Genomic DNA, 15,298 nt, shown 5'->3' on the forward strand with positions numbered 1-15,298 from the left:
GGGTCTCCAGGATCACGCCCCGGGCCAAAGGCAGGCGCTAAACCGCTGCGCTACCCAGGGATCCCTGTTTTGATGTTTATATATAAATTCCTGGGAGCTTCCAAAATTGAAACTGTATCAGCAAAGTTGTTCATTTAATTAAAAAACAGCAAGGTGGGGCAGCCCTGGTGGCTCAGCAGTTTAGCAACGCCTTCAGCCCAGGGTGTGATCCTGGAGACCTGGGATCGAGTCCCACATTGGGCTCCCTGCATGGAGCCTGCTTCTCCCTCTGTCTGTGTCTCTGCCTCTCTCTCTCTCTGTCTCTCATGAATAAATAAATAAAATCTTAAAAAACAAAACAAAACAAAACAGCAAGGTGTGTGGGTGTGTGTCTGCATGTGCATATGTATGGTATGTGCACATGTATGTGTCTGTGTGGGGTGTGTGCCTGTCATGATGGAACTTCTAAAGTGTTAAAATTGCAGACACTCAAGGATCAAGTGTTTTTACGTGGAGGCAAATCCAATTTCACTATTGATAGGTAAGTGTCAATGCTTGTAAAGCCTTTGAGGTCCAGTCTGGGTAAAAACAGGGAAAGCCTGTTGTTTTTAGGATATATTCATAGATGAATGCGTTTTAAATACAGAAAGTGCAGGGTATCTGCACTTTCCCAGGGAAAGGGGAACCAGCACCAATTACAGAAGAAACACGGGATCCCAGGAGTCCAAGTGATGCACCAGAGAGAAAGCTGGCAGAGTACAATCAATACTTAGTAATAGATCGCAATGCATGATGCAGGTTTTAAAACCAGATGTTTACTTTTCAAACCTCCTGCAAGCCAGTTACCTGAAACAAAATGGAATTGCCTCACTGAGCAGTGAACTCTGTGATCCTTTAGGGGATGTGTTTGTATCTGTGGCCTCAAGTCTTCATCTGCTCTCTCAGGCGGCCAGTAACAGCCCTCCTACGGGAGGCCATAGGGAAATCGATGGAGGGAAAAGGTGGGTGCTGCCATGGACACTGTGCAGAGGAGCTGCGCACAGCCCACATGGTCACACTTTCTTCTGTCACAATGTGCATGCGTGTAAAGGGAATGTGCACGGGAAAGGCCACTCCAACAAGACAGGACATGCCACCCTTGTGAGTCAGATAGTGAACACATGTGCTAGACTTGCCTCCAAGATCTATTAAAACATATTCTGTTTTTAAAAAATTGGACCATAGTTGATGAGCCTTAGAAATGAAAATAGGGACACCTGTGAGGCTCAGTGGTTGAGCATCTGCCTTTGGTTCAGGGAGTGATCGGGGGTCCTGGGATCAAGTCCTCCATCAGCTCCCCGCAGGGAGCCTGCTTCTCCCTCTGCCTATGTCTCTGCCTCTCTGTCTCTCATGAATGAATGAATGAATGAATGAATAAATAAATAAATAAAAAAAGGAAATGAAATGAAAATAAAAAACAACCTGAAAAGACGCCATTTGGGTCTGCAAGCTGCATCTGCATGCAAGCATTCCCAAGGTCTGCACTTGCCCCCACCTCGCCGGGGAAGGAGGGCCCAGCACCCACGTCAGGCCTGTACCACGGGCGCCCTGCGCACCCACCTGGAGCGCCGTGCTGTCCGATAGGCGCTGGGGAGACAGTGCTTTGCTTTTGAGTGGGACCTGGGCCTGGACTTGGATGACGAGTGGTACTTGGGGGAGCGTGACCTTGTTCGAGAACGCTTTTTATGCTTCTTTTTCTTTCTCTCTTTCTCCTCTTCTCTTGGTGGGTCTTTACTTTTGCTGGAGGGTCCTTCTGGGGCTTTAACATCTGAAGCTGGCTGAGGTCTGCCTCCAGCCAGTAGAGGACAGGGCACAACACTGGCTTCCTGGGAACAGAAGCAAACATCTGAATGTTAAGAGGGAAAATAGGACATTTTAAAATGCACATACATACAATTTCTACTTTGGGGCCTTCACACACTTTAATGCACCAACGTGTCTTAGGACCACATCTCTAAAATACTGCCCTCGTATCTCTGCAGAAGTGGTGGCTTTGCAGATACCAGGAGTATACATGACGATTTCCCCCGCCGGCAGCGCTCAACCTGATGAAGCGAATGTGGTACCAGGGACACGGTGTCAGAAAAAAAGCCGTGCTTGTTCCTTCAAAAATAATTGTGACTTTCCAGGGATAGAGACATTTTCAAACCTCCAGCATTATGCTTTTATGAATCTATCAATCTGAAAATAATTTTTTAAAAAAGCCTTGAACCAGAAGAGGTTCCTGTTTGATTTTTTTAATTTTTATTTATTTATGATAGTCACACACACAGAGAGAGAGAGAGAGAGAGGCAGAGACACAGGCAGAGGGAGAAGCAGGCTCCATGCACCGGGAGCCCGACGTGGGATTCGATCCTGGGTCTCCAGGATCGCGTCCTGGGCCAAAGGCAGGCGCTAAACCGCTGCGCCACCCAGGGATCCCTCCTGTTTGATTTTTAAAACTTTGTCAAAAGGAAAAACCTTCCTTCTTTCCTTCCTGTACCTGTGTGAGTTGAGGGATATTAACTAAACCCTGTGGTCATCTCTTTGCAATACACCTAAGTGAAGTAATCATGTCGTGGATCTCATGCACATGGTGCTGCGCGCCAGTCACAGCTCAGTAACGTCAGGGAAAACAATGCACACGTGGCAGTCCTTAACTAGGTGAGTCCATGGCCACGACCCAGTCTGCACATGCTGATTTAGCACACTGCACACTTCTGCACTCAATGATCGTTCACCATAAACCCCTTCATCCACAGGAAACACACAGAGGGGCCGCTCACCCTGAATCCCCACAGTGGGAACTCCAGCACACAGACTCAGAGATGGGTAGCTGATCAGCTGTGAGCATTATCCAGGGCAATGCCAGTTTCAGGAATTTCTTCTAAAGAGCACTCATCCAAAGTGTGCAGGATGCATGCCCGAGGTCCTGTGCTACACTACTCTGTAATGACCAAGACCTTCAAACCACCCAAATGACCGTCAAAGGCGGTTTCACAGGGTGCATCTGGACAGTGAAAGAGTGCTCAACCTTTAAAAATGAGGTGGTAATCCGACCTCCACTGACATTAACATTTGCCCACATCACATTATAAAATAATGAGTTTACAAAAAAACAAAAAACCTCAAACCCCACCAAAACCCGAACCCCCAACACCATCCCACATGCTGTTTGCCTATTGTCCCTGAGAAGGTCACTCCTCAATTCACTTTAAGTGAGCTTTACCAGCAGCCATTAAACACTACACACTGCAAGACATACTGAGACTCTGCATTTGGAATAGCTCAAGGCCGGTGCTGAACTAGAGGGAGGGGTGTGCCTGTGGGACAGGGTCTGTGGGATTGTGCAACTGCTCCCTTCCTTTCCCTGGGTTCCTGTGGTCCATGTGGACAAGGCCTGCTGGATGAGGGGACAGTGCTTCCTGCTAAAGCTACACTTTTTTTGGCTTTGAGAAAAAAAAGCAAGGTGCTCATCAAATGGAGATGTGCTCACCCCTTGGCCATGTCCCCACTTCCTGCTGATGTTCATGTCACTCTCTCCCACCTGCCCTTCTGTGAGCAGAGGCCCAAAGGGGGCATATGTACAAGCCAGCAAGACTGAGATGCTCGAGAACATGTCCTGTTCACAAAGTGCCCTGTCCCAAGCAGTTTCTTCCACCTATGGTAACACAGTAACGGAAGCCAGCAGGAGGAGGGCAAAGACCTTGCATGGCACCTGTTCTGGTCCTCACTCCCCACCTTCCATGGCAGCAGCACTGTGGGCTTGTCTCTAAAGCTTGGCCTAAACTGGCTCAGGGTGCCCATCTCAACCCTAGACAGGAAATTGACCTCCATGTCTGAGAACACTCAGTTGGGCTCAGGCACTGGTCAAGACTTGTCCGTGACAGATTACACGACACCCCAACCCAGTGCAGGAAGCTCTGCAGCTTTATAGAGGCTGAGGAAAGGGAGGCCACCCAGCCCCCGCCTGGTGCTGTGGGCATGGTACACGTATGCAGAGTGAGGGAGAACTCAGCTGCTGCGCAGCAGGAAAATCAGCTTGGGGTAGTTTTAAAAACTCCCAATGAATTAGGGACTCACGTTGCAAGAAAGGCAAGACTGAAGCTGGGGACAAACCCAGCACCCAGAGATGGCATGCAAGCCCCCTGTGAAAGCCAAATGAGTGTTGACGCCACAAGCAGAGGAAGGAGTGCAGTGGAGCCACCTCTGGTCCTTCCTGAGACCAGCAAAGGAGGCCCTGGGACTCCCAGGGAAACCCAGGGCTGCATCTCTCTCAGGACTCTCCCTCTGTACTTCTACGGGACAGAACCATGGCACTCACTAGGGACATGGCCATTGGCCACTGGAATGAGGGAAAGGGCTGCAGTGCAGCCTGAAGCACAAAGTGTGTGCCGTGGCTCTCAAGATGAGTTTGTTTCTTTCCTTTTTTTTAAACAAGATTTTATTCGCTTATTTGAGAGGCAGAGCGTGTGTGCATGCAAGCACAAGCAGGGGAGGGGCAGAGGGAGAAGGGGAGCAGGGAGCCAAATGCAGGACTCGATCCCAGGATCATGACCTGAGCTGAAGGCAGAGGCTTCACCGACGAAGCTACCCAGGCGCCCCATGGGCTGAATTTCTATTTACATTTTTACTGCCAACCTGGCAGCTCCCATCTCTGAACTTAGTACTGCTTCTCTGTCTTCATCTCAACATACTGCCTGTCATTAGCGATGCTTCACAGTGGGTGAAGTTTAGTACTCCATTTGAGGCAACGGGTAATTAAACCAACTTTTTTTTTTTTTTTTAAGATTTTATTTATTTATTCATGAGAGACATGCAGAGAGAGGCAGAGACTTAGGAAGAGGGAGAAGCAGGCTCCATGCAGGAAGCCCAATGTGGGACTCAATCCCGGAATTCCGGGACTCATGACCTGAGCTGAAGGCAAATGCTCAACCACTGAGCCACCCAGGTGTCCCTAAAGCAACATTTTCAAAACAGAAATTGTAATCGAGTCATGGGATCTATTTATTCTGATGATTATTGTTCACCATTAAAGAGAAAATCAGCAACAATGGGGGGAGGGCTTTCCCCAAATGAACTAAGGGTTGTGATGACCCCAGCTTAAAGTACCAAGAGAATACTTAGAAATTCAGCAATTAGACTTAACAAACAAAACAAAAGGTAACAAATACCACCTGCCCAGTTACTGCCATCCAGCAGCTAGTCCCAGGGCACAAGTACCTGGTGCCCTCCCTCCACACCTCTGCCACTTTTGAAGCTGAGTGGCTGCCACGTACTTGGGAAGGTAAAGAGGCCCTGACCTTCCCACAACCCCATCACCATGTGATGAGCTGTGTTCTGCAGGGAAGGAGTAGGCTTGGTCATGACCCTCATGCAGGTCACCAGCAGCCTGGGAAGGAGCTGAATTAAGCCATAGTTATGCCTCCCCCTGCAAGCAAGTGCTAGTACCAAGCTCAAAGACGTACCATCTCGAGAGATTTATGGGCCATGGCTGTTCTGCATGAACAGGATGATGGTGATGAAGGGGTGGTTCGGAAGGTCTAGGCAGAGGCCTGAGGCTCTAGTCATGCGAACAGAAGGGCAGGTACTCCTATCACTTGCTAAGGGACAAGAGTGCATCACCAGCCTCTCCAACTACCCTGGAGGGATTCCTGCTACACGGCAAGACAGGATTCAAGGACTATAGAGAGAAGTATGTCTTGTGGACCCATGATAACAACTGGGCTGCCAAACTATTAACGGAAATAAGATGTTTGGACAAGTGCATTGGAAACCTGCTTCCCTACTTGTGTAAATACTATCTGTGGGGGCAATGGCCCTGTCTGCCCCCTTAATCCATGAATTCCAGAGGAAGTGCTCTCTATCTGAGCAGGAGACAGACCAGGGTGTGTCACCTCCCTGGTCATCATGCCACATTCAGGAAGAAGCAAGCTGTCCAGGACTTCCTTCTTAGTGGGTGATGAGGGGAGTCAGGGGCTGCAGGCAGCACAGTGGGAGGACACAGCTGGCCAGGGGAAGCTGTACCTGGAGATGAATCCTTGAGACACCTTTTGAGCCCCGAGTGAGCTATACCACCCTCAGAACTCAGAATGTAAGCCCCTCTCTCTACTGGTTTTCCTTAAGCCATGTGGGGGCAGAAACTGACTTGTGAAATTAAAGCCTGACCAGTACAGCAATCCAGACTTTCAAAGCACTAGAAAATAAAATTAATACCCAATTCACTATTTACTCTGTACTTTGTGGCAACAATGGAAGCATTCTGTGCCTGTGCTGTCCGTCCACTGTAGTTAGCTACTGGGCACAAGTGGCTCCTGGGGCACCCGAAATGTGGCTAGTATGACTAAGGACCTGAATTTTGAATTTTATGTAATGAAAAAAGATTTTACCTATTTATTTTAGAGAGAGAGAAAGAGTGTGCATGCACATGCGCAAGCTGGAGTGGGAGAGGCAGAGGGAGAAGCAGACTCCCCGCTGGGCAGGGAGCCCAATCCAATGCGGGGCTGAACCTAGGACCCCGATATCATGACCTGAGCCGAAGGCAGGCATTTAACCAAATGAGCCACCCGGGCGCCCCTATTTAATCTTTATTAAGTTACATTTAAATTAACCATGGGTAGCTGGAGGCTACCATAATGGACAGTGCACCTTGAAAACAACTCCGCATAAATGCTATTTCTGGCTTCACCAGAGTCCCTATTGCCTTGCTAACATGAATGGCACACACAAGCACCCTGGAAGACAGAGTTTGCCTGCGGCTCCACACCTCTTGCTCTGGTGTCTGAAGATACCTGGCCGAACCCTCTGTACATGTCATCAATGAGAGGCTGATGGAAATGTCTTTGGGGGGATCAGTGGTTTAGTGCCGGCCTCTGGCCCAGGGCATGATCCTGGAGTCCCGGGACTGAGTCCCACATCAGGCTCCCAGCATGGAGCCTGCTTCTCCCTCTGCGTGTGTCTCTGCCCCTCTGTCTCTCTCTCTGCATCTCTTATAAATGAAATGAAATGAAATGAAATGAAATAAAATAAAAATAAAATAAAACAAAATAAAGGAAATGCCTCCAGGAGGCATAGCCACTGGCGTGCATGCTGACCAGCACCAAACGAGCAGAGCTGCCTTTCTGGGATGGGATATTAATATCCCAGCAAAAATGATCAAAGTACAAACCACCACGGGAGAGGGGAGGACACAGACTTGATCTGAGTGGCGTTTGGGAGAAATCAAAGGTGAAATTTTGGAAAATTATGAGAGTATTTAAAAACTTACTCTGCCTAACTTACGGATATTGGGAAATGACACTAGTCAGTCCTTTGATCACAATGAAGTATTTGCCAACAAATTAGCACAAAACTGACAACTATTATGGCCTGCTGGGGGAAAATGAATTGCTCAAAGCAGATGAACATGTACTTTAAAACACAATCTCATTTGTGAAATGACACTACACTAACTACAAAAATGAGGCAGTTCTGCATAAGTCTCCAGATTTTACTGTAAGTCTGAGATTTCAGACTTTGAAGCGCATCCTCTAATACTGCCCGTCAGCAATGTGTCCTGCCTGCATGGCAGCTCCTCTTCTGAAACGAGCCCACAGCCAGGAGCAGAGTGCCCATGCTTTTCCTAAGACGACGCTGCATGTTCTGTGGGTGGGCACCTTGGTCTTACCCAGTCATCTATGTCCACACAGAATGTAGTCTTCCTATGGAAATGCTCTTCCTCATTTGTGTCCCACTCTGGTTCCACCAGACAGCTGCTGCATCACCATGCCAACTGTGCCTTCTCCTCCAGACACCTGGGTACAGGGCTGTGCCCACCTCCACCAATCAGAGGTCCTTGGCCCTGGAGGGCCCCCTCTACTTTGTCACCTCTCAGCATTATCAAGGTTCCTCAAAGCCCCGCCCAGATCCCCTCTCCACCTCCCAAGGCCCCAGGGCATCACCCACACTCTCATCTAGTCACAGCTGCTTTGTGTGCTGCAAGACCATGCTGGTGGACACATGTGATCGTGTAGTCACTGGATAAGAAACAGGCTTCTAATTTGTCTTCCAAAGGGTCCTGGCACCTCAAGTACAATAGAAGCCAGATTGATCTTTGTTCTCATTTCCTTGAGAACTCTTGCTGGGCCTATAAACTTGGCATCATTATGGATTGTTAACCTCAACAAACTGCTGGTGTTTAAAGGGTGTCCTGAAATGAGCTGTTCCTTTTTATTATTTATTTATTTTATTTTTATTATTTTTTTTAAATGAGCTGTTCCTGTACAAATGACCACATGATAACTCAAAGGGGCTCAAATTTAAGACCTCTGGTTTCTCTTCATTTTGGATCAAGAACACACACCAAAACCACAATGTGTACACGGATTTCTAAGTAGTACTCACATACATGCTTCTCTGTATCTCACACACTGCTTAACAACGTATGGTCAGTACCTGTCCATGTTGATGAACACGCTTTAAAGCGTCACATAAGCTTGTGCCTGATTATAAGATGCCCTCTCCTCACATACAGTGGGCAGAGGGGACAGAAAGGGTCAAGGTGCAGGTGGAGGCTGGTGTATTCGCCAGGTAGCCTTTGATACAAGGGTAAAGGTGAGGGATCAGGTGGTTTGGTACATGCTCCTCAAGCTGAACTAGCTGCAAGTGGGATAAGCCACAACAGACAAAGAGGAAAAGCTTCTATGATACTGGTCACAGGAGAGTCAGGTAGACAGCCAGGGGAAATGAGGGTGGCTACGAGAGTAGCCCTCGGGGGGCAGGGGCCAGAATGCCATGCAGCCCATGAAGTCAGTCAGTGTCACCAACAGCTACAAATAGAGGCAACACCAAACTTCCCAACCTGTCAGACCGACAAGAATCAAAGGCTGCTGACAAATGGGGCTGGTAGGGGTTTCATGGCCCCCCGGAGACAGACAAAAACTTCTATAATCATTTTAGGGGCTAATTTAGCAGCGCATGAAATTTTAAAAGCATTTCCACGGTCAGGGATTTACCACATGGACACACACACTGAAGTGAGTGCACAGGACACAGGAACAGACTAAAGCAGCATGGTTCTAGTGGTAAGACCCAGGAACAGCTTGCATGCCTACCACAGACTGGCTGGCACAGGGCTGACAGCTACTTACTCAATAAACACTCAAGCGCAACCCCACCATGGATAGGAATGGGCTCTGTAAGAGGTGAGAAGACCCGTATGCCAGAATAACGCACAGGATGTGATCCTATTATTGTGATATTTTAGTCTACCCATGGTTTTCCCTTGAGAATACCCAAGAAATAAAAGGCAGCATTCACATACAATGGAGCATTCTTCAGCTTAAAGGATGTAGTGAGAAGTGATGTAAGCTGGTCCCAGAGGAACCAATACGGTCAGGCTCCTCATCCACGGGGCCCTGAGAGCAGCCAGGCTGATCGGATGGATAGCATGGGTGTGGGCGCCAGGCGCTGGGTCATCAGCAATTCAGGGGGCAGCACCTCATTGGGAGGATGAAGATGTCCTGGAGGTGGATGGTGGTGGCTGCACATGATGGGAGTGTATTCAGTGTCACTGAACTATGTGCTTAAAAAGGCTTAAAGTGATAAAGCGTACGTATGTTTATTTTACACAAAAAGCCCTAAAATAAGTAAGATATCGGTATTTCCATAGGAATTGTAAAACAAGAACATACAAGCAGGGAAAACTGCCTCTCCCTTGCATGTGAACGTTTTATATCATGTGCATGCGCTGCATTAACAGAAGTGAAAGCAGATACTGCTGCACCCTGGGGCAGATGAACTGCAGCAAGTCCTGCCAGGATTTGGGCCAGGCCTTTTGAGGTGTGTCCCCACGCTGCCCTCCATACATACAGCTGCTCACACAGACCTGGGGTGTCATCCACTTTTGCTGACTGACCCCCTTTTCCTCATGCTGGGCACGTGGAGGCCAAGCCCCAAAAGCTCTCACAGCCCCATGCATGCCAGAATTCAACACCCGCAAGTGAAGTGCGCACAAAACATTCCACGAAGGCAGGGTAACCTGTCTCCAGAAGCTGCTTTAGGCTGAAATACTCGGAGGCTGAATCCCATTTATGACAATCGCCAATGTAATTAAAAGTATTTTTGTTTCAAAGCAATTAAAGACATTTATTACCATCTGTTAACTACTATTGTGTTTTTGTTGAAATAGTTTAGGGGCTACAATCTTTCCCACTAGATATGCAAGAAGACTGATCCAGTGACTTCAACAAGAAGCATACACACTCATTTCTACATATTACAGATTCAGAACACATGCCTGAAAACAAAGACAGTGGGATGCCTGGGTAGTTCAGCGGTTAAGCGTTTGCCTTTGGCTCAGGTCGTGATCCCAGAGTCTCAGGATTGAGTCCCACATCAGGCTCCCTACATGGAGCCTGCTTCTCCCTCTGCCTATGTCTCTGCCTCTCTCTCTCTGTGTCTCTCATAAATAAATAAAATCTTAAAAAAAAAAAAAAACAACAACAAGGACGGGAGGTGCCATCTATGTATCAACAGGGAAAAAGTGAAGTTGCAGCCTATCTGATGTTTAGGGAAATAATTCTGGTAGCTGTGAGGGGTAACACAGTAGACTGGGGAAAACTGCGTATTAACGATGAACAATTCTGGTTGTGATCGAGTTTTCATTCAAACACAACACTGTTGGAGATCCTTGGGTGGCTCAGCAGTTTAGCGCCTGCCTTTGGCCCAGGGCGCGATCCTGGAGTCCCGGGATCGAGTCCCGCATCGGGCTCCTGGCATGGCGCCTGCTTCTCCCTCTGCCTGTGTCTCTGCCTCTCTTTCTTTCTCTGTGTCTATCATGAATAAATAAAAAAAATCTTTAAAAAAACAAAACACAACACTGTTAGGAAATACAGATGTGACCACATAATATAATGGTTACATACGTCCATATGCAGATGTCCACTACCTACACCTCTCAGCGCACAGACGGCATCAGAATAGTGCAGGGACACACAACACCCACTCAGAGCCCCCCTGCCCCCAGGAGCCATGAGCATTCCCTTGGAGGTGTGTCTGACTCTGCCTGTTCCTGATGGAGCTCCAGACCAACCTGAGATGGGAGACAGCAAGCTTGGCCTGCAGCAGGAGGCAGGAGCCCGGCATGCAGGGTGCTGGTTCCTACCTAACAAACAGACCTAGTGGCCACCTACAGCCCGAATCCGCAATGAGTGATGGTCCCAGACTCTCAGAATCATCACTGTGATCAAAGTGAAAGAGCATAGCCCCTTCTATGTTACAGGGCAAGACCACTGCAGGGCAAGCTGGGGACCGTGGAGAGGCCTTGTCCTGAGCCCAGGGGTACGGGAGGAAACGTGTATGGGGCTAAGTGGACTCCCTTGCTCAGTAAGGAGCTGGGAAGGCTGGTTCCTTGTCAGAGAACGTGGCCGTGAACACATTTTTTATAAAATTTTTTTCCCTGTGAACACATCTTACTTTGCTTTTTAAGTTAATTACTGATGTTCATACGGACCCAAGATATCAGTGCTCTGGCAGAGCATGTCCCCAGGCGGATGCACGTTCCTTCCAGGGAAGCCCTCAGAGGCTGCCGTGGGGCAGGAGAAGCGTGCCAGCCCCATGGGGGAAGAGCAGGGCCTGCTAACATCCTGCACCTGGGCCAGAGGCACCCACCCTCATTCGCTTTTACCTGGAATGCTGATGTGGATTTTCAACTCACCTCTACATTGAAAGGATTTTCCTCAACTTTTCCGATTTCTGCTTCTGGCAGAGGATTTTTTAAGGTTTGTAAAAATAAAGCTGCTTTCCTTTTACGTTCAGCCTGAAGCTGTTTCTCCTTGGATTCCTTAGATGCCTGAGCTAGCTTCTCTCTGGCAGCAGCCGCGAGTCGGTCCTCCAGCTTTTGCTTTGCTTCAGGAATAAACACAGAAGAAAGTGAGGTTTAGAACACGTGGTATTTTATAAACACCTTGCTGTCTTAATTTTCACAGGCATAAAAGGGTCATGAAATATGATGCAGTTGTTCTAAAATTTCAGGATAATCAAAGTGAAATTTGAGAGAATTAGTTCAAAATGTATATTATTAGTATTTTTAATATTTCACCTTCAAAATCAGTCAGAAGGTTGATGGGATTCCATACCAGGAAGAGCTGGAATCATGGAAACCTCAGGGTGGCGCTCATCAACATGCAGCATAAGTACTCCTCTCTGACAAGGAATGCTGTGCTACAAGTGTCAACTCCAGATCATTCGACACATTGCTCAGTTTAGACTCATGCACAGAGCTGAGCCTGCTGAGAGGGCAACTCTGCACAATGCCAGGCCTGAGTAAGGCATCCGTCTATAAATGCTGCTTCATTCATGCATGCACATACAGAAAGAGCATACAGACCCAGGAAGAACAGATGTGAGCGGCTGAGGCTGGAGTTAATGAACTATTTTAGTGCAGAACAGAATATGTTCTGGGGAAGGGGTGGGAGCCTATGGGGCGCCTGTGCACATACCGCTGGTGGTGCTGGGGGCAAATGGTGGGCTGGCCAGGACCCATGAGGAGAGCCCCAGCCTGGAAACCAGCTCCTGCCCGTGTTACGTTGCAGGGTGTGATGGCTCACAAAAGGGCATGTCCTTGTCTGGTACAGGATCTGAGCCAGGAACACACGCTGAGCACTCCCCCCAAGGCTGCTGTCAGAGTACAAAGGCCCCCCACCCTCGATAAAGGCACTCTCGGCAGACTCATTTCTGTAGAAACCACGTGCCAGTGTCACTGCATCTGATGCTTAAGGAAGAGCAATGCTCGCTGCTCTAATAGAGAACTTTGCCTGAACCCCCATGGTCCTGATGTCCAAAGGCTGGGGCCAGTTCAGTCCCTGTGCTGCTGGCTTAATGTGTTAATCTCGTGTTTACGCTCTGTTGTTCTTTCAAGAAGGTGAAAATGTATTGACAAACCTTGTTTTGCTTCCAGCTCCTCCTGGGTAAGTTGAGGCCGCTTCTCCTCAATTACCACACAGGGTGGGGCGACTGCCAGGTTAGTGTTTGTAGTACTACTACAACTTTCTTGGCCTTCTTTGCCTTCTTCATCATCATCACTGTCATCATCTAGCTTAACACGATTTTTTTCCAGGGGAAGCAGATCATTTTCTTTGGCCTTGATTGCAAAGCTTATTGGAGCAAATGAAGCTGAAAAGAGTGAAAATGGTGATACAGTTTTAAATATGTGGAAGCACAAAGCAGAAACCCTCATAGGCCCCACCACACACAGGATCATCAGTTGGCGAGGTAATGTCCTGAGACGAGCCACATGTCACGCAGAGGAGGTTCTAGAGAAAGTGAGCAACACCTGTGTTGTCGAAGTGGGCTGTTTTAAATGCACGCTGCATGCAGGGAGGCTGGGCTGGCTCACTGAGGGACCCCATGCAAGCCTTGCCAGGGACGCAGGTGCTGAGTGCAAGTCAGGGTTGCTACATTTGTAAAGGGTCAATTTTCACTGGGGTTTTCCTTCTTTTTCTGGGCTTAGCATATGGCTGAATTTGCATAGGTCAAACAGGCATATGACGCAACTCCACTAATGAAAAGGTATTTCTAAAAAATCCCAACTCTGTAAATACTCTTTTCAAACAAAGGAGAAGTTACAGGATCCACTCCTTCATTCAGCAAACATTTTAAGGGGCATCCACTTCTGTGGGGCATCGTGTCAGACTACTTTATGGCTGTCACAAACTTTTAGGTGGTTCCATGTTCTCAAGAATGTTTGGAAATTTTAAGAGAAATACAAAGGCCCAAAGGGAAACAATCTTCTTCCCCAACCCTTCATCCACTCAACACTCACTCCTGAGTCACTCACTCCTATAGACACTATGGTAAAGGTAGTTGGTAATGATACCTATTTGATCATATTACAATATTTTACTTTTAAAAACCATGAATTATTGTTTACGAAGGATATTCAAGTAAAATATAGCGAAGAGAAATTTTAAAGTGCAGCGCAAATCAGCTAACTCTGAGAATGTAGGAAGTAGGTTCTGGGTAGGTGTGCTCATCACACGACGCAGTTTTTGTACATGTTTGAAACTGTCCCTAAGAATGGCAGCTCTATGGGTGACCACACGTGGGGAGGGGTATGGCCCAGCTGGCCCCCGAGGGTCCTACTATCAGCACTGTATGGCACCACAGCCATGCAAGCCTTGTGGTAGGTCCCCACTCCAGACCTCTGACATACAATGACGTCTGTCCACAATCAGGTCAAACTTGGGACACCCAGATGCTAAATGCTGGGAAGGGCAGAGCTGGAAAGTCAAATGGAAGATCAGCTCTGTATTGCCTGCACAGTGTTGTGCGCTGCTGCACAACAAGCTCTGCTCAGAGACCACACAAGGGTCACAACACAGTCAGGAGAGTCCACATTAATCACTGTACTGCGCTTATGTTAAAAGCAGTCCTATCTTCTGCAGATACACTAAAACATCTACGGATGAAATGCTACAAGGTTGGGGACTCTGGGGGTGGACTCAAGCTCAGTCCTGGGGCTGGCTGGTGGAGTGGGGTAGTGTGCTCATGACAGCACACTGCTTTTGCACATTTTCAAATTTTCTATGAGGAAAAAGAATTAATAATATTAACCCTTTATTGCTCATAGTAATATGAACTCTTTAATGAACACAGGATCAACTGAACTTAAAGGTGAAAAAATTCACTTAAATGTTCATTAAAATAGCTCATGGGTTTGGGGCTACAGTATTATAGCTCAACACAACTTGAATCATTCTCAAAGCATCTCTTCCTCCAAATTGGAAAAATCAGCCATCAATAAATGCATCATTTAAAACAAAAGCTTCTGAACATGTTCTGTGCTAACACAACACCCATATGGACATTTGGCATTATGCAAAACACAAAGCCAAAGAACAGTTACATGATGCAGACTCTAAAGCAATTTGGTAATGGAACGGACTAACAGGATAACCCACGGGCCTCACCTCACCCAACCTGCAGCCTCACCAGGGATGCTGTCAGGCTCCCTGCTTGCAGACTGGGAACCAAGGCTACAAGGCCAAGTAACTTCCAATTTATTTGTTTTCCACGACTATTGCTGAAGGTTTATTTCTAGGAGTCCTTGAGCCCTGTGGTGAGTACTGGACTGGACGCCGGGCTGGGCCACATGGGTCCGGGAGCGAGGGCATCCACGTGTAGTGGCCAGGCTTCTAGGGACCGCGTCCTATGCTTGTAAAGACAGTGAGAGTCCTTGCTGCCCTGAGCTTCTACCTCACTGAGCATTATGTTGAACTTCACCAAGTTGAGAGGCAAAAACCCAGCATTTTGTTAATGAAGA

The 15,298-nt window shown here is 47.8% G+C and overlaps 1 protein-coding gene across 3 annotated transcripts in view; it reads right to left on the reverse strand.

Annotated features, from left to right (window-relative positions):
- The window catches only part of SFSWAP (splicing factor SWAP), a 69,933-nt gene that overhangs the window by 17,372 nt on the left and 37,263 nt on the right, over window positions 1–15,298 (reverse strand). For all 3 annotated transcript variants that reach the window (XM_077875199.1, XM_077875198.1, XM_077875200.1), the window contains exons 12-14: window positions 12,919–13,149; window positions 11,693–11,883; window positions 1,579–1,844 (exon numbers count right to left, since the gene is read on the reverse strand). In XM_077875199.1, the coding sequence (XP_077731325.1) occupies window positions 1,579–1,844; window positions 11,693–11,883; window positions 12,919–13,149 (688 nt within the window). The remainder of the gene's footprint in view (window positions 1–1,578; window positions 1,845–11,692; window positions 11,884–12,918; window positions 13,150–15,298) is intronic.

This window comes from Canis aureus, chromosome 27 (assembly GCF_053574225.1).
Source record: "Canis aureus isolate CA01 chromosome 27, VMU_Caureus_v.1.0, whole genome shotgun sequence".
In the NCBI taxonomy this organism is placed as follows: domain Eukaryota; kingdom Metazoa; phylum Chordata; class Mammalia; order Carnivora; family Canidae; genus Canis; species Canis aureus.